Raw genomic sequence first — 26307 nt, forward strand, 5'->3', positions numbered from 1 at the left:
GAAGGGCATTCTCATTTTTCTCCGATCGCAATAGTTAGGCTTGTCGTGCGCTAGGCAGTCTCTGGCTCGTGCTGCACAAAGACCTCGACTGTTCAATTCTATCAAATTTAGTTAACCCGGGAAGTCAAACCCTTTATCTATGCACCTTGCTAAATGGGCCAAAGAGCAGTTCCAGTTATATTTGTATTTTGTAAAGAAAATAATTTCAAATAAGGCACATTTCTCTAGATGGAGCAGTGGGCAAAAACAGGTGCCGTATAAGGGCATAAAAGAACGCTGATATCATTTACGACTGACATTTTATGAGGCAAAGATAAACGTAGGGTGCGCACTCTGACTAGAAGAGGGCATCAAACATTTTTTGTGGCTCAGAGACGTGCTAAAAAATGTTCAGCAGCAGAAACTGGATGAGTTCTATTTCGACAATACGGAGTTTCAACAGCACCTTAACACATGTCGTTACTATATAAAAACAGTAAATCTATTGAAAAAAATTGGGTCAACGCACAGTTTCCCGCGGAACGCTTGTATTATTATTATTATTGTCCTATGGCTAGTCTCTCTAATATTTAAAAAGATAAAGGTGCGTATTCGTGCGTAGAAGACTATTGCCACCGACGCTTGATTGATACAGAAAAAATTAGCGAAAATCGTGTGTCTCATTTTGAGGTAATAACAAAATGTTCATATATGATATAAAAATGTCCCTAAAATATATCTTTGGACGCTAGGAATTAAGAATAGTCCGATACTCGTACTGTAATTATTAGGAGACGCAAATTGAATAAAAGCGCGCACTGCTCATAAGTCACTCACAGATTAAAGCTTGGTGTCGTTATTCTATCTGCAATACGCATATACGACTATTCACTAGTATGCAGCATTACCACAGAATAAAAAACAAACATTTTGGTCGGCCCACTTTTGACCTGGGATGCTGTACACTTCCCTGCTCCTGGGTTTCTTAATACATCATTAGGGAATTGGTGAGGTACACGAGCTTGATCCGTAGGCCCGCCCTTTCCAAACATATATCCCTTCGGCACTGTCTATAAACTCCTCGGTGTGAAAATGTTTTCTTTGCCAGAAAGATCACCGTAGAAGTAATTTTGCGCAAACCTCCATATTCAACCCCGCAACTTATGCAAAATTGGCTTGTAATAATAATACCACTGCAGTAACCAAGATAGGACGCCTTTAGAAAAACGACGGGGAGACAATTCCTCCAAATTAAGCGACAAACCTAATAGTCCAGTCCCTTTGAGGTATTCGTTAAAAGATAGATTAGCCACAGTAAGTTAATGCAGTGACGCAAAACCAAAATTTTTTTCGCGAACGATGCCTGACCGCAGCTTTATAGTGCCATGGTAAACATCCAAATATGAAACCGGATAACCATAAACGGGATTTGCGCACACTTTAGTCAAAAAGGCCAGCGATTTCTAGAGCACAGACGTCTATATTGGGGTCAGCCTTGTCAGAAACTGTTAGAAACCGGTTTATTTAAAACTTTAGTTTTGCATTTTACTGATTTCCTGCATAAAAATTGTGGCCATTTCATATATTTGATGTTGTACAGCTATAGTTGTAAGCTAACAGTTAATGAGTCCGTGATTTAATAAATCGTTCAGCAGTATCAGAATTTAAGAATATGTGTGTGATCTGAGTCCTCTTAACTAAAACTTATGGCAAGCTTCTTCCGGCTTAATAATTTAGCTATCTATGATGAACTCTAGTCTGGCCTGGCCTCCTTTATAGGATAAGCTGAAACAATCTGCCTGATGTATTTAGAGAACCTTGGATTCAGTTGTATCGCTTGCAGTGCTTCGTGGACACCGCATGGTTTTTGGCCATCTACTCTCCTCCCAAAGGTACGACGGTGTCCTGGCCCATGCATAACGCAACTGGCACTTGCTCTAGCGACGCGTTAATATGGGGTATCTTTTCCATCGCGCTAAAATCCTGGTAAACCGTTAGTGAGTTCGTGTCATTTTAGCTTCCAGTTGTCGAACCTCGCCCTATCTCTTGGCCTACAGAGTATCGGCAGTCCGTTCACTCGACCGGCCTTTCTCAGCTTTAGTCAAGTCTTCCCTCTCGTTTCTTTTCTACCGCTTTCTCTCTTCTTGGCTCGTTTACACTCTCTCATCGAGTCGATAAATATAGTTCGTATACAGATGCGTAAAAGATGCGTGTTGAATTGTACTTCTTGTACATTTAGGAACACAAACAACCTGAGAAAATACGTGAATGACGGTAGCAGTAGTACTGGTAATATAGACTAAATATAAAACGCTCTGTTCTGAAACATGACCTCCTTCTATAGAAGACTGTTCAGAAAGTAACGCAATATATAACCTTTTGCACTCGTTGCAAGCGCCGTATGAATGAATCTCATTATAACCTATAGCATTGAATTTTGTTGCATTTTCGAACGTTCTGTACAGAGGTTACTGTATTTATACTACGATCTATCGAATAGAACTAATTACTCCGTATAAGGATGTTGTTCATGCCAATCGGCCCCGTCGCATGTCTAATCGTCCCAGATATAATATAAAGAAAAAAAAGAAATATAAGCTGCTGATCAAAGCAGGGCTTAGACTAGAACTTATAGGCGACACCAATAAACCCTTTAAGCCAGATATTCGGCATAATAAAGCCTGTAGAACTCTAAACAATAGTAAAACACTCTGATATGCTCACTCCCTCCAGGTCGTAGCAGAAGCAGCTGCTGGCAGTATAGAAAAACATTTACTCTACATGAGTATAATATCAAGCAAACGGCCAGCCTAACCCAAGCTGCAGTGGCTCTTTATCTGAGCTCTGCAGAGGCATATTTTAAAACCAATTAGAGCCTTATGTTATTGTACTAACCTGTTATTTGACTGGGCTGGCACCTGCAGGTGAAACGCAGTCTGCACCGTTGCCTTTTATGCTCGACGAGTTTCTGCAACGATGGAAATACCTCACGACACGTGCCGCAAATCAAGATGTCGGAATCTAGAAAATAGATTAATACATTTTGTTTAATTAATATATTGTGGAAAATCTGAGTAAGCTCTTGGCGCGTCATTTAAAACCTATAATGCGTTCCGCCTATTTACGCTCTTATTTGAAAAGTCTGTATTTTGTAAGTGACTTCAAAGCTAAATAGACTAGCTTAGTTATATATTAGTGTCAATATATATTTGATCAAGGAAAGAAACATAAAAGAGTGCACAACATTTCTAACTAGCTTAAATTGTCCCAAGCACTATACCTCAGTGTCAACGCGGCCAGCTAGGTTTCATCTTTGATATTCGTTCTTCAATGTTGAGTCCATATTGGTAAATTAGAGGGGTACAATAAAATTCGCGGAGCTTTAGCTACACTGGCAAAGGCAGCCAAACAATGATTTGCACTCAGATAGTAATTTGCGCTAACTCCTCGCCTAGCATCACAGAATCAACCTCACAGTTGACACGCTCGCTGACGATTGTCAAGCTCTATCCGTCGCTATAAATCTGTATCAAAAAGAGGTCTGCATATGAGCGAAAATCTGCCTCAATGCAGCTCCCTAGCCACCACAAGACTGAGTAAGTGAAAACCATTTTTTAACCCCCACATAACTAAAAGGGCACCGCCTGCAAAAGAAAGAAGGCTCTGAAGAAGAAGAAACCTGTTGAGCAGGAGTAAGCTGAAGGAAACATGTCTGCTTTACGTAGATATGGCCTTCGTTCAGGAGTGAATGTTTTCGTATACATATACTAGCAGTAGCAGAGGTACGTACTTCTTACTAACTAGAGATGACTTCAATGCGAGTTAACTACAGCCTTTGCAGCGGAGGGGACGCCGACATTATCACCCTAACTGTGTCGATGAAATCATTTTTTCTAATAGCTGCATGAGGCAGGCTTTGATTTGACAAAATCTAGCTTCAATAAAAATAGCTTCAATAAACGTCGTTCCGTTGCAGAAACCCTATCACTAGATTTTCCATGTTGTTCCATGATGTTGTTCCAGATGTCTCCTGACACCTTGATCTTGTCGTGTAGTCAATACTGAATTCTATGCCTCATGCGTATTTTTGCAACAGGTATCCGTCAATGTATCACTGCATCTTAGGCGGGGAAATTCATCGGAGCGCTATTTCTTGTAGAACCAGCGCATTTGTGACAGTTTAGAAAACAAGCTTATCGACCAGTGCATTTGTGCACGTGTTCATCTAATGAGCCCATCTGACAGCCCAGCGGGGCTGGTAAAAGCCTCACTTAACTATTGTCTTACCTAGTCTACAAATTAGGCCCTAAAATCGTGACCAATTGACTGTGCTTAATGGCGGTATCAGTGGCAGCGACGGTTACTGTGGCAGACGTAATAGACAAACGCTCTCCAGCTGTCACCTGCAGCTGAATGAATGACCGCCTTGTTGTTTACGTTACCGCTGGAAAGGGCAGAATCAAGTCGTCCGTCAATAGGATATCGCATTTGCCTTCTAAGCCTGGCACAATGCTGCGACCATGCCTACCAGCTCATCGGCCTGGACTGAGCCAAACCACGGCCAATTCGATAGGCGCGATTCGATGATGGCAGCAGCAGTAAAAAAGACGCTCACCGTGGCAAAACGATGAATCCCATCAGAACGAGAGAGAAGTAAAAACTGAAGCTAGTGGCATTAGTAAGCTGAAGGCCAACTATCTTTTAGAGCGGGTACGTCGGTTAAGGGTAAAGTACAAGAAAACAAATAGAAAACAGAGAGTGTGTGAGAAAAGAGACACACAAGCTGAATAGAAAGCCTAACATAAAAAAGATAGTGAAAGACGCCTGAACAAAAAGAGTATCGATATCAACTGTCTACACGCGACTTCTCTGCGCTGCGGTAAATAGTTGTATACTTAGCTGATTATCGAAGGCTTCCACCACTAAGTCTTTTTCGGGAACAGAGATACTATCGTTCCTCAAAGCTATCTCCAAAACGAGGCCATGATAAAAAAATATCAATGATTTAAATATGAAATACACCAGGGTCAACCCAACTTTGAATTTTTTTCACCAGCCGCTGACATGCAAAAATGTATCCAGACGAATTTTCCAATGATATGGCTTCAGTCATTACGGCCGGCACGAGAAGGACTAGGCAAATGAATGGCGTCGCCTTGGAAAAACTTTTTGACTTCGGTGACAGTGCCGAATAGTCGGACGTAGAGTAGCAATAATACTCGCACACGATAAGCATCTACTACTCTGGGATACCCACCCATCATGAAAAATTCAATGCAGCTTGGAGTTCCTCAAGAAGCTCTTGAACCGTTTGCATGGCAATCGAAAGCACGCAGTTTGCTTACTTGATGATAAAAACAAAACCTATCGTCACATGCGTAATTTGTTCCCGGATTGAGCAAAGGAGCATCCAACGTCGGCTCCAGTTCGTCTATTCTCCCGATATACCTCTGCGTGGTTAGAGAACTTTTCATGCTCGCTGGCGGGCTATCGATTTACTTCGAAAGGCCATCAATAGAAAAATCACATATGAAAATGCAAATGATAGGTACATGTCTGTCCAGAAACTACCAAAACGCTGGCACAAATATGTAAAAATATAGGAGAGTACATATAACGAATGTTAAAAGATCATCATTCTAGTCCAGCTAGTTTAATTTATGTCAGCCAGGTTATGACGGCACACTTTTCGTCCTAATATTATAGGCGCAGAATTATAGGTAAAATAAGTAACGCATCGAATACGCAACCTAGGTGTCACTGCACTATATAATATCTCAATGGCTATTTATATGCACCCTTATTGTTTACAAATTTATTTTACGTGCATTTATTGCACGATATGTAAAATAAACAAACAAGATGTCGAATACCTCAAATGATCTGGCATTGCATTTCAAGAGTGGCTTTTACTCATACCTACCTACCTACCTGAAACTAGCAGTCATGTACGAACGCTGTGAGCATTGTCTTACCTGCAATTGGTTGTATGTGTAACGAGCTGGTCGTTTTAGCTGGTACATTTTTAATTCCGTTGAGAACGTTGGCCCCACAACCGCCAGCAGCCCCGCCGCCGCCGGCTCCTCCTCCGCCCCCGCCACCTTGTTTCTTGCGATTACCTCCGCCGCTGCCAGGCCCTGTACCTCCGACCTGAATTCCACTGGCGACACCGAACTGTCCAGCTCCGGCACTATCTGTCCGTTGCCGTTTGACAGGTGACGATGATGCCGCTGCCGCCGCTGCTGATGCCGAAGCAAGTGTTTGCCGCAGAGCTGCGTGAGTGACTGCAGCGACGGCCGCCGATGTCGGGGTGCCACCCACTGCCGGGAGAAGCCCGGGAAGGGCTGCTGTAAGGAGGGGCGTTTGCGTGACGGCTGAAAAACTACAAATAAAGACGAAACAGAGCAAAGCGGAGGATGGCGATAGAGGACGACGCGTATGACACAAAAAAGCATGAATAGCGTAGAGTATATGTCAGTTAGAATTATTATTCAATTTTTCTAAGAAAAAAAAAAAGATTCCGTTTTCAGACGGATTGCTACATACTTATTTATTGTTAGGCGTCAATGTTGGGAGTTTATTAGCTGAGACATTTATCAGTAGTAACGTACCAGATTTTCCAGGTATTAAAACTACCCTTTCATTCTCATGCCCAGTTTGCTCATTAAAATGCCCAACAGCTGTATAAAACGTTACCTAAAAGCTCACAGTTGAGATTATCTGTTTTCTATTGTAAGCAGTGTAGGGAATAACCATTTCCCATACAAATAAGACGCACAAGGCAAGAAAGGCCAAAGAAACTTAGTGATAGATAGGTCGAGTTACAAAATCGGGAATTTTTACACGATTATTGGTTTGACATAGCATCTGCCACAGTTATCATTGACACCACACGTGGACATTTACCAGATTTGTCCAGTGTTTCATATGATGACGTAAATATAGATCAAGGTTGGCCTGTAAGCGAAGGAGGTCAATGTATGCGTAGTAACGGCTATTTTCGTTTCTCAAACGATACTGCTTTTTTTTCTTTGCTCCATCGCAAAGATCTGATTCGCCCAATTGATCAATTGTTTCGTCTCTTGTCCCACTTTACTTATTGGATTGCACCGCTGAGCTCTCTGCCTTCTTTAAGCTTTCGCGTCAGATCGCCAGATGCCACTCACAGCCATCTCTACACATCCACTCTAACGTTTTCCATTTGTTCTATTTGTCTTGGCTCATAATCATACAGTGAGTCAAGGATGAAAATCATAGCACCGTGAACCCTCCGGCTTTCCCCAATGCAGGGAAAGGTATGTGTAGTAAGTAGCTGAATGATCTATTTACTCTTTATGGATTCGTCAGAGTTGTTGATGTCCGAGGCCTTTATTGTTGGTAGTAACTAGATTAAGGTAGTTGTCGGGCTCAACACGAAAAGTTTTGGCTTGAAAACTGATTGGGCTCTACCTGTGTCAAAGGGTTCCAACATGTTTGTTCACTACTAAATGGACAATTGAAAAAAGTGAGACGACTGCGTATCTGTTCAGCAATTGCATACATTTCCATCTGATTAATAGTAGAAATAACGCGAAACGCCCAGAATCACTGTGCTGAGTTAAATCTCTGATATGTTCGATAATCATAAGAATAAAATCCCGATCACCATTGCATAGCATCTGAACTTTCTCGTTCTAAAAATACTACCTATATAATAATAGTTATAACAATAATAATCACAACGACAATAACATTTACTTCGTAGAAACATATTTTCAAAATATATTTTATATTCTAGAAGAGCCTGTTAATCTAAATTTTCTCTGGCAGCATATAAGATTGTTAAAAATTTCTATCAGCATATCGAAAGGAGCTTAAAAAAACCGCTATTTCTGCAGCTCGGATCCGCTAAGGCGGCTTGAACAACGCTGCTCACAGCCATGTAATTTCCACTAGTGACGTAACAGGTCTAACGAGTGAAAAGCTTCTGTGAGAACAAGAGATTCCTGAATCATTTCATCAATCGGCACGCTCAAGCTGAGTTATCGGCAGTCTGACATTTCGATTACCTTGGGTAAAGCAAGCCTTAATGATGACAGAGTCTTTTTTTTTTTAGTTTAAAAAAGGCTTTCGATGAAGTATGAGATTAAATTTTAACTACGATTTAACCGGTACCATGATAATACTCGATGAAGTTGTATCAACGGAAGCTCTCTAGTGTTATAGTGGACCTTGTCCAAAATGGTTCATAGAGAGTTCTTCCATTGCTGTTACGTATAGATTTATTTATTATATTCTTGCTTCTTTCAGGAAGCTATGTATGTTCTTGCTCTTTTTTTTTAAATATTTTTTTCTAATTGTAAAGCTCACAAAGTGAGAACTTTATGGAGAGCTTTATACGTGGAGTAAGCGTAAACTAGTACCGTAGGCATCTTGTGTGAGTCGATTCATGATATAAAAGTCTGTTAGCAAAAAGCGGAAAGCTATTGCACAAAGAGCCGCTCCATCCCATCAAAAAGATCACATGACCCCAAAGATATCTTCTCGTTTAACCTGCGAAACTCAAACTTCTCAAGCTGTTCTCAATATATGTAGGTGGCATGTATATGTTAAAAAAAATAGCATAAGTCTTGTCACCGTCGGCCAACTACGTTTACTCCAGTAATACTTTGTGCTTTTTTTTTATGTTCAAGCACTTCCTTGATCTCACTAAAATAATGAGAAAGCGCTTTTATATTAGCTTTAATTTAAAAACGAGGAGCATCGCGTAGCGTTCGTCCATTTTTTAGAAAATGATAATCAGCAGCCAGCAAACCTACATTGAACACAGATTGGATGAAATATTACAACCAGAAAACGAACTAACGAAAGGTTTCCAATAAAACGGCGTCAGAACTACCGGGGAAACATTCGCGTCGGTCTCTGTTCTTTGAACAACAGCAAACGACAACTGAACGACAGCAAAAAACTGAAAAAGGTCGTTTCCATCAATGTTATGATTTTTCTATCGTACACCGCTATGATTCATTGTAGAACATTTTTCAGACGTTTCAGAGCAAAATGGGCATAGGAGATTGAAAACGTAAGATATAATAAAGACACTTTAAGAGAGATAGACAAAAGGGAAAAAATGGCTGATGAACTGATAGAGAATCCCTCAAGTTTAAGAAATATTACGGAGTCAGTAGAAGATATGCAATATGAATGTGTTGCATTCGAGATGGACTAAATTAAGAGACTATTCAGAAAAACTGGGCGAATAAATAAATATCTTTAATGGCAAAATGTAAGATATTGTTTCAGGACTATAGTATGTATTAGCCTGAGGATCATAGGGTATAAGACTCTAAAGAAAAGCAGGGGAGTCGCTGTCTTAACTCCCCTACGCCTTATATCTTGTGTTAGTGGGTATGATTAATACAAGCTAGAGTCGAATGACCACAATGTTCCGCAGATTGGTAAGGCCTATGAGAATATCAGCACGTTTTCATCTCATAGATCAACGGCTTCAACTAAAATCCCGGCAGGCTACCTTCCAGTAATAATACATATCCTCGTTAGCCCCCGTATCTGATATTTCCTTAGCGATGCAGAAATAAATAAGCAGGACATACAGATCCTAAACTAATGCAGTGTCATTAGAACCTGAGTTACCGCTGTAAAGTAAAAGTTGTATCGTCTATATGCCTAAATTTTGTCGTCCAACAAATTATAATCGGAACCATAATGTAAAGTAAAGTAAAGAAACCCAAAGACTGAGAATTAATTGATGGATTCTATGAATTCAGTTTTTTTTAACTTCGCAATATATAGCATTAGGCACTTGAGAAAACATTAAATATAACAATAATTTGACCCCAAGCATAACAAGCAAAAAAAGTACGCTGTTTACTTGAAACGAAAAAAACAATAGAACAATATGTGCTGTATTACTAAAATATAGTTAAGGGCAACTAGAACAAAGCGGCATTATTTCGAAAAAAAGCGTAAAAGATGTAGCTTTGAGCCGAGGAGTTTTAAAGACAGAGACGAGAGGGTCTGCGAAATCGGACAAATAGATTAATCCAACAGTGAAAAAATAAATCCAGATATTTTTCAAATGATAATACGGACGCCAACCGTTTGTGCAATGAAAATATTTTTAGTGCACGAACAGACATAGACAACGGGGTCCCGTTCAGCTATGCGAAGAAGAAGACAAACGTGCCCTTTATGTGCTAATAGATGAACTCCCACATATGGAGATGGTACAGACTAGTGAAACGAGATTATATTATCTCTCATATCCATTGGCTATCGTTGCAGCTCTTGCAGGAAATATCACGTGATTTTGTTATATCGTGTGTATTTGATAAATTGATTCGTCACCCGAGTCTATATATTAGCTTTAAAACATCAGATTGAATAGTTATTTATTGATTTACTTAGGGCTTAAGTTATTTGAAAATGTTTGTGAGAATAAATTAATTTTTCCCGAAACTCTAAAAAATTTACATATAAGCATGTCTGTAATAGTAGACATGCTACAGTGAATGTCTGAGACTAACGTGACGCCTCGCATTTGCATCAGGAAAAGACGTCTGCAATATGTTGAAGGCTCGGTGAATATTTAGGTTATACAATGAATATAAGGCTCGGTGCTTGATTGACACTCACGTCGAAGGAACGTATATTGAATAGGTTTCCCTTTTGTTAATTTAGTTGTTTATAATGTGTAATATCTATCGATTTAGCAAAAAACAGAATGCCCATTTGCACGAGTTGAACTATTAGTTATGTTTCCGTTTGAGGACTGCACCATTTGACGCATTCTACTGATAATAAGAATATTGCACTGCCAAGCCCGCTTGTGCAGGTGTTTACTGATTGTTTACCACGGTAGTTGTGTTATTCTTTCATTATAAATAAAATATTTTTTATTCCTGTTAAGGCTGGATTTTAGGGGTCACGAGTCTATTTTACAAACGGCGATTTTTCAAATCAGTAACCGTAATTACAGTCGCAAAAGCATCGAACGAACTAGATCTGGCTTGGCAAAGCATTTTATCATACTGCTGTGAACGTGAACATTTTCTATGGGTTATCGTAACCACATTATAACCGGTGCAGCTTAATAAAACTGATTGCTTTAGGACTAGAGCTAAGGCGGTTCCGGTCGGTAATTGCTTCACCGTCACATCCTCAGATTTGCAACGCAGAAACAACGTTACATTTCGAGCTTGATTAAAGAAAGGTGCTGCTACTAATAAAACGAGCGTTAGTAACGATAATATTAGTACTAGTCATAACAGTCACAGAATTTCTTTATGGAAAATCTGGCTAAGTCCTTAAAAGCTACCGTGTTCATCCTTGCTTAGCTGAGTAAGTAGGTAAATCTGTTATAGCTAGTAGCTTATCTAGTGACCCAACTCGACTAGACACCACAGTCGGCGGGGTCAGGCGGGGTCTCGCTTCAAGTTGTCTCGCAGCTCAAAGGCAAGTGCAATGCGCCTGTTTCGGATGCGATGATATACGCGGCGTCTTGAGTGTCCGCCTATCTGTTTGGTACGTGTGTTCGTGTGCATGTGCGTGTGTGTGCGTTTTTTCGAAACTATCGGTCGAGAGTATTCTGCATGCTGATTCTTATTTCAAGTCGATGAAAGAGCCTCGTTTGCCGCTGCTGCAGACGCTGTGTGGTTTCATCCGATAGCCGACTTGAGGCCTAGGACGGCTATGGACATACGGCGGTTCTTCGTGTTGTGGTACCTTAATGGCAAAGGAAATAATCCTGGCGAGCTCTAAATTACTTCACTGGGCGGTCCACTTGCCATCTGCTCGGTATTCCAATAGTATCCCACTGTTGCATCTGCTCGACCAGCAACACTGATGAGTTAATGGTCGCGCTATGCGGACAATATGGTGGTATAGTTGTTGCTGGTGTTCGTCTGTTATGAAGGGCCGGCCGAACTCTTCCTCTAAGGTTCGTCGCACGGCATAGGAGCTATTTAAAGCGGATAATACTACACGTATGACAAAGATGCTAGTGCGAGAACCTGTGCAAGCATGCTGCTGGATGTTGTCGTTGGCGTCTTTTAGGACCTATGGTCCGGAAACCGTGCAAATCCAAAAGGATAACAACTTCGTCTTTTATAAAAACGTCTGAGGCAGTGAAAAAAGTCAAGCAGAGGGGCGTTTCATACGTCCGGATCAATAATAATCTCTAGTCTCTTAAAGAACAAAAAAACTTTTACTACACGATCCGTCGAGCTGAATTATTTAGTAATGCCGTTTCAATATAATGAGTCGGTGCGTCCGTACCGGCACAGGCGGGATACTACCAGGGTACTAGCCCTATTCGGATAATAAAAAAAAAGAAGAAAAAGAAGAGAGCCCACTTGAGTCGATAACTCACAACTTCTAGACCACAACTGACTATGTATTTGAAAAGAGAAAGGTCTTTATGCATGGCATAGTAGGAAATAAGGCTGAATTATTTTTCGTTATATCGATTTGTTACATATAAATGCATAGTAATGCTGTTCAAACTAGGGCCCGCAATATTGTGCTATCGAAAAAATTAGCGCTCTGTAACCACATAAGCATGTTAAATTAAAATATGCTAAAATTATGTGTCAGTCCCAAGCACCAGCACATCTTTTAAAGTGTATTTTTTTTTTCACAATGATTGTTTTTGTTCGACCTAGCCCAGTATCCAATATTTTTTAATCTACTAGCAGATCTGTATCGATCTATAACAAACTAGACAGCCGTGTGGTACAATATTAGATCAGGTTCTTATGCACCGTTCTATTGTGTTAGGTATTAGACTAGAGAATTATTTCTCAAACATGATACGCTGAGTGTTATGGCATCCATTTAAAGACGCATCAGCAGATACGAACAACTCCAAGCTCGTATTTTCTAAAGAGTAGCAGACGTTTACTACTAAAACCTCACGAGGTCATGCAGTCTCTCCACGTGAACCGCCAGCATGAACTGATCTAAAAAAATATTCACTGGGACATTTAGCGCCCGAAGGTTGTCATTATCTAACCTGAATGAGCGTTTTTATTTAAGAAACATTATGACTTGGCTTCATTTTTGCGCTTAATTCTGATTTGTATTTAGTTATAGTTCTTTTGTTTTATTAGTGTCGTGAACGACGTTCGATTAGTTAGATGGTTGATTTCGATTAGCGAAACGTGTGTCAGCGTGTAGGGTTGTTCGAGTAACAGGTACAACCAGCGTGGTGGACACCTCTTTTCTGCAATACTGCCTCCGAAAAAGAGCGCTTTTGCTGTAGGTCATTTTTGACACGTAAACCTCTAACCTGTTTAATGTGTTCCTATTGATGAGGTTCATGTAGTGCTATCTTTTATGAGAGTACACTAAAATAGTGGCTCAGTTAGTCAATATCTGGGAAGACAAGGCCACCTCTCTGGTATACAGGACCAAATCTTGTTAGCACGCATAGTTCCGTTATCTAATGAAGTAACTGCTGACTTTGCTGTTAGGAGACAGTTAGTCAATCTCTTGATCGTGCCTTGTATGACCTGTATGTATGATTGAACTTTTGGGGTCTACTGCTCAACTGTACTTTGAACTTTAGTGGATTCGCGCTTCCTGCCTGTCCTCGTTTCCTCTATGCAACGTGCCTAACTGATTAAACCTGTCGATCACATACTACAGCGAATAGAAATAATAAAAGTGCCGAGAAAATATCGTCATACCTTATGGACATAAGCGTTCTGATTTAATAGCGTCAACTAGTTTTACGTGAGCATTGAAAAGATACCAAAATGTTAGAAGTCGAGCCTAGGAAAACTATACTTAGAGGATACACGAGCTATCTACAGATATATATATATAATAATAGTACTATAGTCTGAGCAAGCAGGGCCGGGTTCCTCTGACCATATCCAACCAAAAAGCGAACTTTATTAATGCACGATTTAATTGCGAAGACTGCTGCTGTAGTTTTTAGAACCATCTAAAAACTTTAGAGGATTTGTTGCCAGATAAACCCACAAAAGAGGGAAACAGTGCTTGGAACTGTACTTGTATACTGCGCCTCGAAAGACAATCAACATAATGACATTATTAACACACAGGACACTCACAATCTTAAGTTGTTCGTATTTAATAATCAACGTTTATTAGCGCGCCGAGGTAGCAGCAACGTAATTAAGCGGACTGGCCTGCTGTTTTGCTATGGTCAGTACGTACGAGTACGAAACGCTTACTTATAATTGAAAGTCCTTAATTAATCAGCTCTATGTTTCACCTGTCATAGGAAAGAGATCGTTGCGCAATTATAAGTAAGCCCAAGCGCATTTTACTATGATCCACATGCGTTTGTTATAGGTTTGGAGCAGCCCTCGAGGGCTTTCAGATAGATATACAGCCACTGTGTGATATTTTTGAAAGCCTAGATAACTGGATCAAAGAAAGTTCCTTTTTTCAGTCCTTTTTGCAATGAAAAAATGTCCAAGTGCAATACTTCTGTTTTATCTTCAGTTTTGTTACTGACTTTGCAGTACAAAGAATACTGTTTCTCGGTTGCTTCCTCGTTGTTATGTAGTCACATTAATCGAAGATATTTGAAGTACCCTCCTTACAAATAGAAGTGATCCTTATATTTGACGACGAAGACATGCCCTTAAAAGAACAAGACAAGTCTTGACTTCTGTGAAAAAAAAATCGTTTCGTGCAACTCTAAAAAGGCTATGGTGATCATGTGGAAATTCAGCATATTGGATTGAAGTTATTTACCTACAAAGATGATCCGGTTGTATTTTTAGTGAAATCAAAGCCTGCACATTTCTACGTTTCCTAAGCCAGCTCTGTATAACTTACAGAGCATCATTCGATGCTTCACAGCTTTGCCTACTCTCTTTCAAGGCTCTCTTGAGCTCTTTTCTCCAACTGCTTCTAATTAGTTTCACTTGAAAATAATAGATGGGCACGTCTGTTTATTGTTAACCAGACTATAAGGACGAACGCTGGTGTCGCTGATCCGGAGCAACCTAGCAGAAGCAAAATAAATGTATAAGGCCAATTTTTTGTGCACGAAATTTCATATACCAGAAGGTCAAACTCTGACACGCTCATTATTACGTTGTAGAGGCCTGTTGATGGGTTGCCAGCAAACGCTTATATTATCTACTGGCAATGACCATGCAAATTAGTCACCAGAGAAGTAATAACCAACACTCTATGTCGCTTTTTTCAGATTGTGATACATCACCTCGTCATATTTTGAATCGTTCACACATGTTACGAGATGAAGTACTTCGTGAATGATGACCTCACGTTGTTAAAATATAAGCTATCGACCTACTAACTGCGTCTTGTAGGGAATCACTGAAAGTTTCACAAAAATACGACGAGCATTATTAGCTATAATATTTCGTCGCCTAATCTAAACCAAGGAATATACATCGTAACATTTGCTACAACGCCATTGTGGCGGTAACCGCGCGTCAAGGGCTAGAAGAGAGTACTTCTTCCTCCTCTCTACTTAAATTAAAAAACATTTCAAAGATCGCGGTAACATTGGTGTATGTCTTACAGTAGTAAAGAATTACTGAAAGGGTTAGGCGGCTGCTCTATGGTGCTCACGAATGTATTGCGCTTACCGGCACTACGATGGGCATAAAGTCAGTAAGACTTTATGTCTTATGTAATATGACATCTTATATATAGCAATTTATTTTATTGCAAGACGAGATGTCTCCTGTCACGAATCAATCCGTACTAAATAATTAATTTGATTTCTTTTGTTTATAAATCTTTTACAATTGCAAGTCATGTGCGGCCGCCCAAAAAACAGTTAACCTGTATTCTTTTTTGTTTCTTTAGTTATTCAACGTAAGAGTAAGCTTGCATCGAAGGGAAGTATGAGCGCTATGTGATTCGGCTAATGGCTTATATTAAGATGCCGGATGGCGTCACGTCCTAACAGAGCAGGGAAGAACAAATGCCCTTGCTACTAACGTTCATACACAGAATTGATGGTTAGATGCTGTACCGCCGGAGCTGTACGATAACGGGTTGGCACCTTAAAAGAGAAGCGTCTCAAGATGAAGTTGCAAAAGGACTCAGAGGGCAAGTAGAACAGGACGAGTTGATAGAATGGGCATCATTAAAACGACGTCGAAATGTAAGGCTAGCTTATGGAACAGGTTTCCTTTGCAGAAAGTAGCCTGAGGAGGATGCATCATCCTGAGTCAAAGGCGAGTCTACATCATTGTCCCTACATTGCTAGCACGAAAAAAAAAACAGACGGATTCGAATTGCAAAGAGAGCTTGCGAAACCCCGTTCTGTATGCAAGACGCGTAGCTGTAAGGTAATACTGTGTACAGGTACCAAAAGTCGCATTCTGTGGCTTGTTCACTTCTTCAAGAAGAAACACGTAAACAAACGTTTCTTGGAATCGTCTTTGGTCTCACTTCCATAGAAGAAAAAGGTGGAGAGTATAGCGAATTGATACAAATCGCTAAACTGTTCTCAAAGTTATTCTTTTCTTTTGGGGATATAAACAGTCAGTCAGCAACCGTCACAGACAGCAAGTTATTAGCAAGTTTTTAAGGAAATCGTCTATAATAAATTTTCGTTGTCAGATTGACTCGCTATTAATGGCGATTAATAATTAATTAAGTTAATGGGCAAACTCTGGCGAAGCTATGAGAAGCAAAAAGATATAGATTGAATTGCGAGTTCAATTATCAGCCCTTCGGAAATTTTTATTTATTTAAGAATTTCACTTCTATTTACTAACGATACCCGCTATCGCCTCTATTAATGAGCAGCCTGAAGTAGAGTCATTTGAAGTTTCATTGCTGACTAAACGCTTTACGTAAAGTGTCATTATTAATGAACACTTTGGTGTAATCTAAAGAGTTGAGCAGAAGAAGAACACTGAGCAAACAAATTTGAATTTTGACTAATCGTCTTTGTGCCGAGTGAAGTTCGGTCGATGTACTGTGTTATAAACCACCTTTTGAACGCAAATTATCACAGTTGTCGAAAATCCTCTATGCATCATTCTGTTGCAGATGGTACACTACTATCAACGATTGCGACAAATCTGGTGAAGACTTAAATGAATATATCAGGGTGATAAAAATTTCAAAGGTGTGCATGTCCAGTAGGAAAATTATAGAACTTCCTTTCACTTGTTTATTTCCGTTTACTTGTCATGTGAAATATATGCCTAGATAAAGAGTTCAAGTTTTGCGTCTGAAACTCCCGTTAGGTATTATATTAGACATCCACTGATAATGTATCTCAATTTATGCATGTAACATACCTATTTAAGTCCTCTTACTTAAAAAACAGCGATTTTACAGGTATCGAGGAGTGACTAAAACGGTGGTATCGTAAAGGAGAGCAAATCGCATCCATACTTCCTGAATTTCGTTCCTTTCCTTAAGACAATAAAATTTTTTATTGCTCGTCAATATAGTGTCGCACTGTACCCATATTAGTATCAGCTCCCCCTAGAAACGTTTTCTTTTGCTTTTGCAACAACAGCGTGTTACTTAATAAGTTTACTGCATGTTGACAACATGAAGAAGTTATCATCTAAGAGTAGATTTAGTATTCCAAAATGAGATTCAACACACTTTACCTGATTGAAAAATGCGACGAGTTGGCAAAAGTGCAATAAATCCTTATACGAATAATTGAATTAAACTTATACTTATTGCTACACTAGTTTGTCGCGTTACAGAACAAGTACTTGTCAAACGTTCCGTATGAGTACCCTAACAGAGTCCAAAAATAAAACCGAACAAGGATACACGGCTTATATGAATAATACTAAACGTTTCACTGATACATCCCTAAAGTCTGCATCCATCTTTATCTGAGCGCAAATAACGAATTCGACAAAGATTAGTTGGGGCGGCGAAAGACTCTAGAAAGATTTCTTAAAGAACTTTTAGAGAAAACTCAAAAAATTTGCACCGGCTCAAATGAACTCCCGCCGCGTCAATTACCACAAGAGTAAAACGAACTCTTAGGCTATCCTTCGATTAAAGAAAAAGCTGCAGACAAGTACAAATAAAAATACTAGCTGAGCAGTAATAGTATGTTAGGTCAACAAGAATTTTTAATCCGTAGGCCTCAAAAAACTATCTCAGTAGGCTTGCTACGCTAATGGCTGTGTTACAGTAGAATACAAAGAGATACACACAGTTTGAGCCAACCCCCTCCTCCGGCCTTCGTTGTCTAATAGATTAAAAACCAGATAGTCGTTAACTTATTCATATATGACATTTTTACAGGAAAGAAATGCCTTCATAAACGGAGAAAGTAAAGCTAACTCTAAAAGCAACTGTCAGCCTATTTTGTCTGAAAATGGAAAGCGACATTTAGTGCTCTCTATAAATCGACATTTGATGAAAGAGACAAAGAGAAATATAGGATAAAAGATAAAGCACATACTCAAATGTAGCCTAACGATTAAGTTGACACACTCATCATTCGACCTCACCCACGCGTTAACTCGTATCAATGCACACTAAGTTGACACAAAAACTGAATGAAAGAAAGAACTTACGGGTCGGGTGCGAGGTTGAGCCGTTTGCGGGTGATCACCTGATGGGGCTTAGGCTCCGAGACCATGTTCACGTCTGAAACGCCGGACCGGACAAAATGCAAGAACAACAACACAAAATACAACCACGTCTGCAAAAACTCCGACTGCTGCAGCTGATTTCAAAACAAATCAGTGAGAGAATGACCGAAATTGCGTGTGGGAGGCAGAGGAATATAGGCTGCCATCACGTCACCCTGAACTCTGTCATCCTGTTAGTAACGCGGAGACAGGTAACATCGGTGGTGATGGGGCTGCCATGAAAGAAATTTGAAAGCCGCAACGACGCACCGGCGTAGCGATGTAATGTGTCCGAGGGGCAAGACGGCAGAAAGAAATTTTGATTGTTTTGAAACTGCAGTGATCATCGTCAGGCGGGCGAACGTTGCGACTTAAAAAAAAGGTTAAAGAAACACAAGTTGTTCACGAATTACAGACGAAGTGGCGTGCCGTCATCAAATTGTGTTTTGCAAATGATTAAGCAACGAGCAACAAGTAAATATACGTTGCTGTTAGGATTCATGATTCAGAATTTCATGAACGAGAATGGGAAGAAACCCATTCTCAAGTGAGAAAAAAATTGAAAACAACATGGGATAGCCACAACTAAACGCTAGAAACACTAACAATAGTAATAATAATAATAATCATCATATTAAGCAACAGCTGTAAAACGGCGTCAATTGAATATTCTTGAAAAGATAATATCGAGAGAAAACTATCACGGCCGGCAGATACGTGGAGGTTAAGGTAGTTGTACGAAAGCGCTATGATATCGCCAGAAAAATTGCGTTGCTTTGTCGTGGTGTTGCTGGAAGTGGGTGCGGGGTCGCGCTAAAGAGGTTCACAAAGGCTGGCGTGAACTACATTTAGGAAATGGTGTTTTGCAGAAAGGAGAAGGAAAAGTAAGACAATGATTGGGTCGGAACAGAGGAAGTCTGGCACGCAGCAAATGGCCAGTATGAAAATATTCTTTTAAATACTATGAAATTTAGACTTCACTGACAATTAGCATACAACGAAGAGGATTTTATTGTGATTGGAATTGATGCTTGGTTGCACTACTTACCGAGCGTAACTTCGACTAAGTATGTCATTATGTTCAGAGTACCTCATCCGGTAGGCCAATTATACACTCAACTAATATTAGATATATAAATATTTGTTCACCTTAAACTACTGGAAATAAAATAAATGTTGTGTCTATATACCTTACCGTATCTTTCTCAAAAGCTTCAGCGCTAGTATTGGTTTCTTCTCGACGTTTGATCGAGGGGTCTGTGAATATGATCGATCAACTCACTATAACGTATATTCATAACATAGAGATATCTTTGGCAGCTTTCGCTACGCTCGAGCTATATCCCCACTGAGCTGTGAGAATAGTCGTGTAGCTGTTGTCAGGTTCATAGCAGCATCTAGAATTTTACTACGCTAATTTGAAGGAAGTCGACTTCAGTGAGATTTATATTTTACATGTATAAAAATAGCGATAATTAGTAGAGGCGTTGTGAGGATGTGGTTGTCAGATGTTTCGTAATATTGCGTTTTCCAACGACAGTGATACGGACGGATGATATCTACAGGCAAGGGCTTAGCACGTATAATAGGCCCTTAATCCACTGTTTGCCTAAAGACTTATGGTAAAGTTTTAAAAGGAATTGTGGCATTGATGTAATCTTGGGCCGGTGTTGCACTCGTTTTTAAGTGAAAGGAACTGCCCTTGACAGCCTATTTTCGGCCTATTTTGCAGTGGTTAAACCTAAAGGAAGAACGTATAGCTTAAGACAAAGGATGTACCTCTGCTCGAGATTTTGACCGACATTTGAATATGGTGTCCAAATTTGATTGAAATGGTCCGAAAAATATCTCGTCCTATGTGATAAGATATGACTCAATGAATCTGCTTCACAAAGGAGCTGCTGCAGTGATTGGTAAACGCAAAAACTGATTAATACGCATTCCGATCATTTTTCCCATTTCATGGTATAATAGCGCGACTGCTTCGCAGAATAGCCAAGAAAATAATAAGCTTTAATCGTGTTGGAAGGCTTGCGTCAATAAAGGGTAAAAAGTTCGCGACAGATAAATCGGTCCCAGGACGCTGGATTAATCGTCATGCGTCACGTTCCCATCTTCACCAACTCAGAAAGTTTGTCAAAGAAGAACATAAGAAACTACAGGGCATCTATAATGTGTATCTATTCATAAGGTTCAGGAAATAAAATATTGGGCAAGAGCTGTTTTGAAGATGAAGATAACTCGGTGGCACGCAGCCTCAAGATTACATCAAGGATTTCAAGACAAGACAGGCATTACAAGACGTTCGACCCAAAGGCGTTTCTACGGTCTCGCGTACAAATATAGAAGTTTGCAAGGAGTTAGCTAAGAAGAAGAAGGTCTCAAGATGCGAGATGAGGACAGCATCCTGGCCAGGAACAACAGTGCCTGCGAGAATCTACTTCATCAAGGTGTTCAGCAAGAAAAAGCCGTTCTGTTCTGAAGTGGCTAGAGAGAAAGTAAAAGGTCTGCTTCATTCGCTTTAAAATCAGGACTCCAGTTTTCACAGACTCTGCCGCCCAACAACTGGTGCGTCGCGTTCAGCAGAGGGTTGAGAAGAGATAAAAGAGAAAGTATCTGCAGATCAGCTGTTGTTTTAAGATAGAGAAAGCCATAAAGTAAGCAGTCAAGTCGGTCAAGATGCTGTCCCCCCCGAAGTCGGTCGTCGGCCAGGACGGCCAGGATGCGGGCAGCCGGGGTGGTTGGTGTTTCAAGTTCGGTTCGTAGTGGTTCGTAGTGTGCCAGTGCGATGGTTCGAGGGTACGTGGTTGGTTGGAGGCCTGAGGCCCGCACACCGCTCGGGGGTGCGATGTGAGGAGTGTCAGTCTCACGAATTTCTCATGGATCTACATGGGCGGGCGCAAGGCAGGCAGCTATGGATGCTTACGTGAGATCGCTGAAACGGAACGATGGCCAGAATGCCTGCTGTAGATCCAATTGTGCAACCATCCAACTGCATCCAACCATCCAACTTCTGCAGAAGATTCGACCAAACAATGTAGGTTGACGCAAACGGGCGACGGTGAGGTGAGGCCCCTGTAGTTTTCCTGCTATATATATATATATATATATATGTATATATATATATATATATGTATATATATATATATATATGTATATATATATATATATATGCTAAATTTGTATCTACTGAACGGCAGAAAAATCTGTCTGTACGTGTAACTTGCCTGTATGCAAGTTTCCTTGATGGGACAGCCAAGTGTTGCACATATGGCCTCGGTCCCATTTTTGTACCAGGGGCCTCCCTGCAACTATCGCGCCGTTTAGGAGCATGCTTGTAGTCTTTTAATGTTAGTCGACGTCTCAGAATCTTGAGGCGTTTGATATTCTCAAAGTCTGGTGAGGACGACATTCTCCGTTTTTCTGACCCTGCCTGTTCTGTCATCACTTACCGAGTATTTGTCCTGCGACGGTTCGCCCGTCCTCCCCAAGAATAGCGTTCCGGGCATCATAGGTGTCGGTGAATTGCACGAATGCGTAGCCCTTATGCATTGAAATTCCTATAGAAGCAACCAGTAAAATAAGGCGCATACTTATGTAAAAAGTACTACGAAGCATCGATTTGGATTCTGCTAATTGATGCTATCTATTTTTTAGTATTGTTCTATTGGATTTATATATTTTTTTTGTTTGTATTATTAAGTCTATTTTTACGATCAGAGAGGGCAAAGTATAAGCTTAACGAGTGCCTTAGCTTGTTTCATTCCCGATTCATGGTGGGGCTTCGTCCAACAGCAGGACAAAAGTATATTGCAGTCCTTTCAGAAGACAACGCGCTACCGCTATTTAAATATTCCATTAAGGTCACAGTAGTTTGGCTCAATTTTTAGCTCTTCCTGAGAAGCTATTCTAGCCATTATATTATTTTTTTTAAATCTTATTTTTCAGCTCCAAATGTTAATATTAGGTATACGTCTTTAGCTAAGTTCATTCTGGTACCGTTTATCCCAATTTAATGGCCTTAGGACCATCATATTTACATTGCTGATATGGTTCTCTATTTATGCTCATTTAGAGCATTGGAGCATGTGTGTACCATATACACATGGCATATGCTTCCAAAAACACTTCATGCATATAGTCGTTTCAACGTTCTTCGAGTCATTCATTACGCCAACTGATCGGTTTTTTTTTTTACAAAAGACTACATATTTATACTTTTCTGGATTCTATACCTTCTCAATGAAACGATTCATGTTTAAAATCTGTTGAAACATCCGGGTGACTGTACCTTCAGGTTTTAATAATAAAGAGCACCTTCAAATGAAATTTATCGGGCGCACACTTGCATCTAAGTTGACGAGTAAAACATAACAAGAAGTAAAATATCTGAAACCAAGCCTCAAAGCAAGAGACGAAAGTGAAAATATTAAAATTGATTGAACTTTTTGCGTGGGTTCGCTCAAGTCAGTTTAGTGCGTACCCCCGTCGCCTGTAAGTGTAAACACTGTCAGAAGGACTTGGCACATTTCAACGAAAGCTAGCGGAAACTGGCGCGATGTGCAGGAAAGCATCTCGAAAAGAATCAAGCAGATTTTCCAGCCGTTGAATGTATCTAAGTAAAAACAACCACGACAGTTATCCGCAGATGTCTGTAAAGTCACAAACGGATGGCGCGATACGGGCAATCGTCATTGTCCGTTGTACACAGAGACGTAACCCCTCCCCCTTCCTGGCATCTTTCTAAGTTCACGCAGGTATACGACCTAGACAAAAATGGTGCGGGCAAACATACTGAACTATTTCCGTCCAGCTAATGCTGCGTACTTCCCATCAAAGTGTGAAAAAAGTACCATAACATTGATGAAAAAGAGTCGCTAGTGTGGAACAGAGGCACGATATGAGGAATGACACCTGATAAGAAAAAAAGCCTATTCAGCCTTTTAAGAATTGAGCGTCCAATTGAAAATTCCTCTGTGCTTTTTCTATAATAACAAGTAAGTTTGCTCGTATGCAGTAGCAATTAAAAACAAATTAAGTGAAAAAGTATACAGATAGATTTGTTAGTATAATCATCAAAGGCTTTTAATCGGAAGGATGTTTATGCGCCCTAACGATAATGCGTAGTTGTCCGGAGCAATTTTTCTCTTCGAATTGTATATTCGGCTTGTGTTTGGCCCGTTTCAGATATTGAGCAAATACTTTACGTTTCGACCGCATATAAAATTTGAACTCCACTTCCTAGTGTCCTACAGAAAGACCTATATAAAGCTAGCTGTATAATATGTTATCAAGTATCATATATTGTTCTTTCAAACGTGGTAAAAGAAAGTTTTGCTTAATTGGTTAAGTCAACAAGAACAAGAATGAAAAATGTGTAAAAAATTGTTCTTAATACACCATCATCATCATTATTATTGTCCGTAAGTACGTCGAGGCACCTATCATGCCTAAACCCTATTTTGTTTCTTCAATACGGCGATCACCGATTCCGCAGTTAGCTACGATCTACGAAATTGAGAGGACACACTGCTAAGCAACCCTGACTATGACGCACCTTCGAGGTTCCTATGGAATCTTCCACAATGATGTTAGCCTGCGTCTTTTCATTTTATGTGCAAACGGTTAAACGTGTTTTCATCACTGTTACGTTCTTCCATTGGAAATTATACACAAGGAACTTGAGAAATCCTTTGTAATTTCAACCACTTGCACCTAATATATAACTTCGGGTTTTATTTCGCCTTTTTTTTTTAATACATATGAAGGTGTAGTGTTTTTATACGTGTTCACTGAAGCAACGAAAACCAGCATATGCAAGCTTGAATAGTGGGTAATAATACAATTTTTCTTATACGAATTCAGTTTAATGACTGGCGGCTTTGTTACAACATTGGTGAAATTGAACAACAGAAAACTAGCAGGCAGGCAGGCAGGCAGGCAGGCTACATTTGAATGCGTGCAATTTGCACTTATTGCTTTACTTACCGATAATCTTTCCATACTTCTTGAAGAGTCTTTCAACGTCTTCTTTCGACACAATATGCGTATTCAGGTTGCCAACAAAAATGCGCGAGTTGACTGCGGCTGGGTCTGACGAGTTGGTTTGATTTCCAACTCGAGTCATTCGGCCTCCGGATCCACCATGACCACCTCCGTGTCCTCCGCCTCCACTGCCGCCGCCGCCGCCGTTACTGCCACCACTTCCATGGTGACTGTGAGCTGAGTGGCCGTGCCCTGCGGTGGCCTGGCTGCCCGGCAGGCCACCGAATAGCGGGCCGAACAGATCCAGAATTGCCCCTGGATGACTATAGGTCAACAACAACAGCAGTACAACACAACAACAACAGACGCACGAAACAGGAGAGCAGTACGTTGTTACGTCGAGTCTAATTACTTGCTCCAGCAATGCAAAAATATTTTCGTGGCTCTCCAAGAGGGCTATTTCGAAGAATATATGCGGTTAATAATAGGTTCTCAGCATCAAACTCAAAGATCTGTTAGGGCGACGTATGAATTAGTTAGCGCTAAGAAAGAAGCAGCGATCCAAATATACCCCTACTGCTAGACGCCGAGACAGGTCAGACGCGATATATTATTAGCTGTTTAAAAATTCGCCTAATTTTTCGAAGGTTTTAAAAAATCAGTCTTCGGCAACACATGACTCTGAATTAATTCTCCGAAAGACCGCTCTTTTACACTTTACATTACGATAGTAATGGTAGCAATAGCAGCACATCTCAGGGAAGTATTCCCAGTGATAGCCCATTTTTCGAAAAATTCATTGGACCAACTGCCTCGTGTACAAGAAAATGTCTCATATTTTATAGTTATGATACTGTTCGTACGTATCATTCCAAAAATAGCATTCAAATTACCGTATGAATCGTCCCATGAAAAAGAAAGGGACGAGATACAGACCACAGCTCCACAATGCAGTATCTTCTACACTGAGTGGCGAACAAAAGTCTTGGATGAGTTCAGCACGTTAATGAAGCTGTTTGAATCAAGATTGTCTTAAACTTAAAATGTCAAAGCCTATACGCGCGGTCCACATGCCTCAAGCCAGAGACATCATGTTTCCTTATTATAACTTAAGCCCAAGCGAAAGAACGAAAAGCATCGAACTGGTCATTATCTTCTCTGGCAGGTTCGACCACGTACCTGAACTCAAACAAAACTATGAGAGCCCTAAATAAAGGTTTAGAAAAAACGACGCAAAGAGTCGCGTAGCCTGGAAAGTCTCCTGATTTAACGCATCGAATTAGGACAGGTTAACTAACACAAACGGTTAGATTCGACCGGCGTAGTTGGTAATTTTGCCTTGCGCCTTTGCCGATTGGATCTACCATGTCAGTTTTGACTGCCAAATTATTTCCGGAGCCCTTGCTACTAGCTTACCGACAGATGCCTTCTCTCTATGTGCCAGTGTCACACCGTTGGCGCACATTAAACATGTGGAAGTTGTATCCATTTCATACAAGCGCAGCGGTAACTGATAACAGTGTTGAGTGGTACGTTTCATCTTCCGCATTATCGCGCCCAGGCACCATCACCGCGTACAAGTTATTTCCTTTTATGCATCAAAACACCCAACGCACACATCGCAATGTAAGCACGCGACCAATTCTTCTTGTGAACAAATAACACAACGCTTGGTCGTGTTTCGAGCAACTAGCCTTGATATCCTTTCGAATACAGGTTGCGCATGCGAGCCAACATCTATCGTCGAAATTATAAACGTTCT

At 40.3% G+C, this 26307-nt stretch overlaps 1 protein-coding gene and 1 long non-coding RNA gene across 17 annotated transcripts in view; one reads left to right on the plus strand and one right to left on the minus strand.

Annotated features, from left to right (window-relative positions):
* Positions 1–26307, plus strand: part of LOC147755940 (uncharacterized) — a 175264-nt gene that overhangs the window by 118651 nt on the left and 30306 nt on the right. The gene's annotated exons all lie outside the window — the stretch shown is intronic.
* Positions 1–26307, minus strand: part of LOC111248787 (uncharacterized) — a 76482-nt gene that overhangs the window by 9031 nt on the left and 41144 nt on the right. For 9 of the 15 annotated variants that reach the window (XM_086986091.1, XM_086986086.1, XM_086986090.1 and 6 more), the window contains 6 exons: positions 24549–24868; positions 22013–22120; positions 21487–21573; positions 18504–18576; positions 5955–6361; positions 2875–3000 (listed from right to left, as the gene is read on the minus strand). In XM_086986091.1, the coding sequence (XP_086842217.1) occupies positions 2875–3000; positions 5955–6361; positions 18504–18576; positions 21487–21573; positions 22013–22120; positions 24549–24687 (940 nt within the window). In that variant the 5' untranslated portion in view covers positions 24688–24868. Of the gene's footprint in view, positions 1–2874; positions 3001–5954; positions 6362–18503; positions 18577–21486; positions 21650–22012; positions 22121–24548; positions 24869–26307 lie in introns of all 15 variants that reach the window. The other 6 variants (XM_086986095.1, XM_086986094.1, XM_086986092.1 and 3 more) reach the window with 5 other exon arrangements.

This window comes from Varroa destructor, unplaced genomic scaffold (assembly GCF_002443255.2).
Source record: "Varroa destructor unplaced genomic scaffold, Vdes_3.0 BEIS01000004.1, whole genome shotgun sequence".
Classification (NCBI taxonomy): domain Eukaryota; kingdom Metazoa; phylum Arthropoda; class Arachnida; order Mesostigmata; family Varroidae; genus Varroa; species Varroa destructor.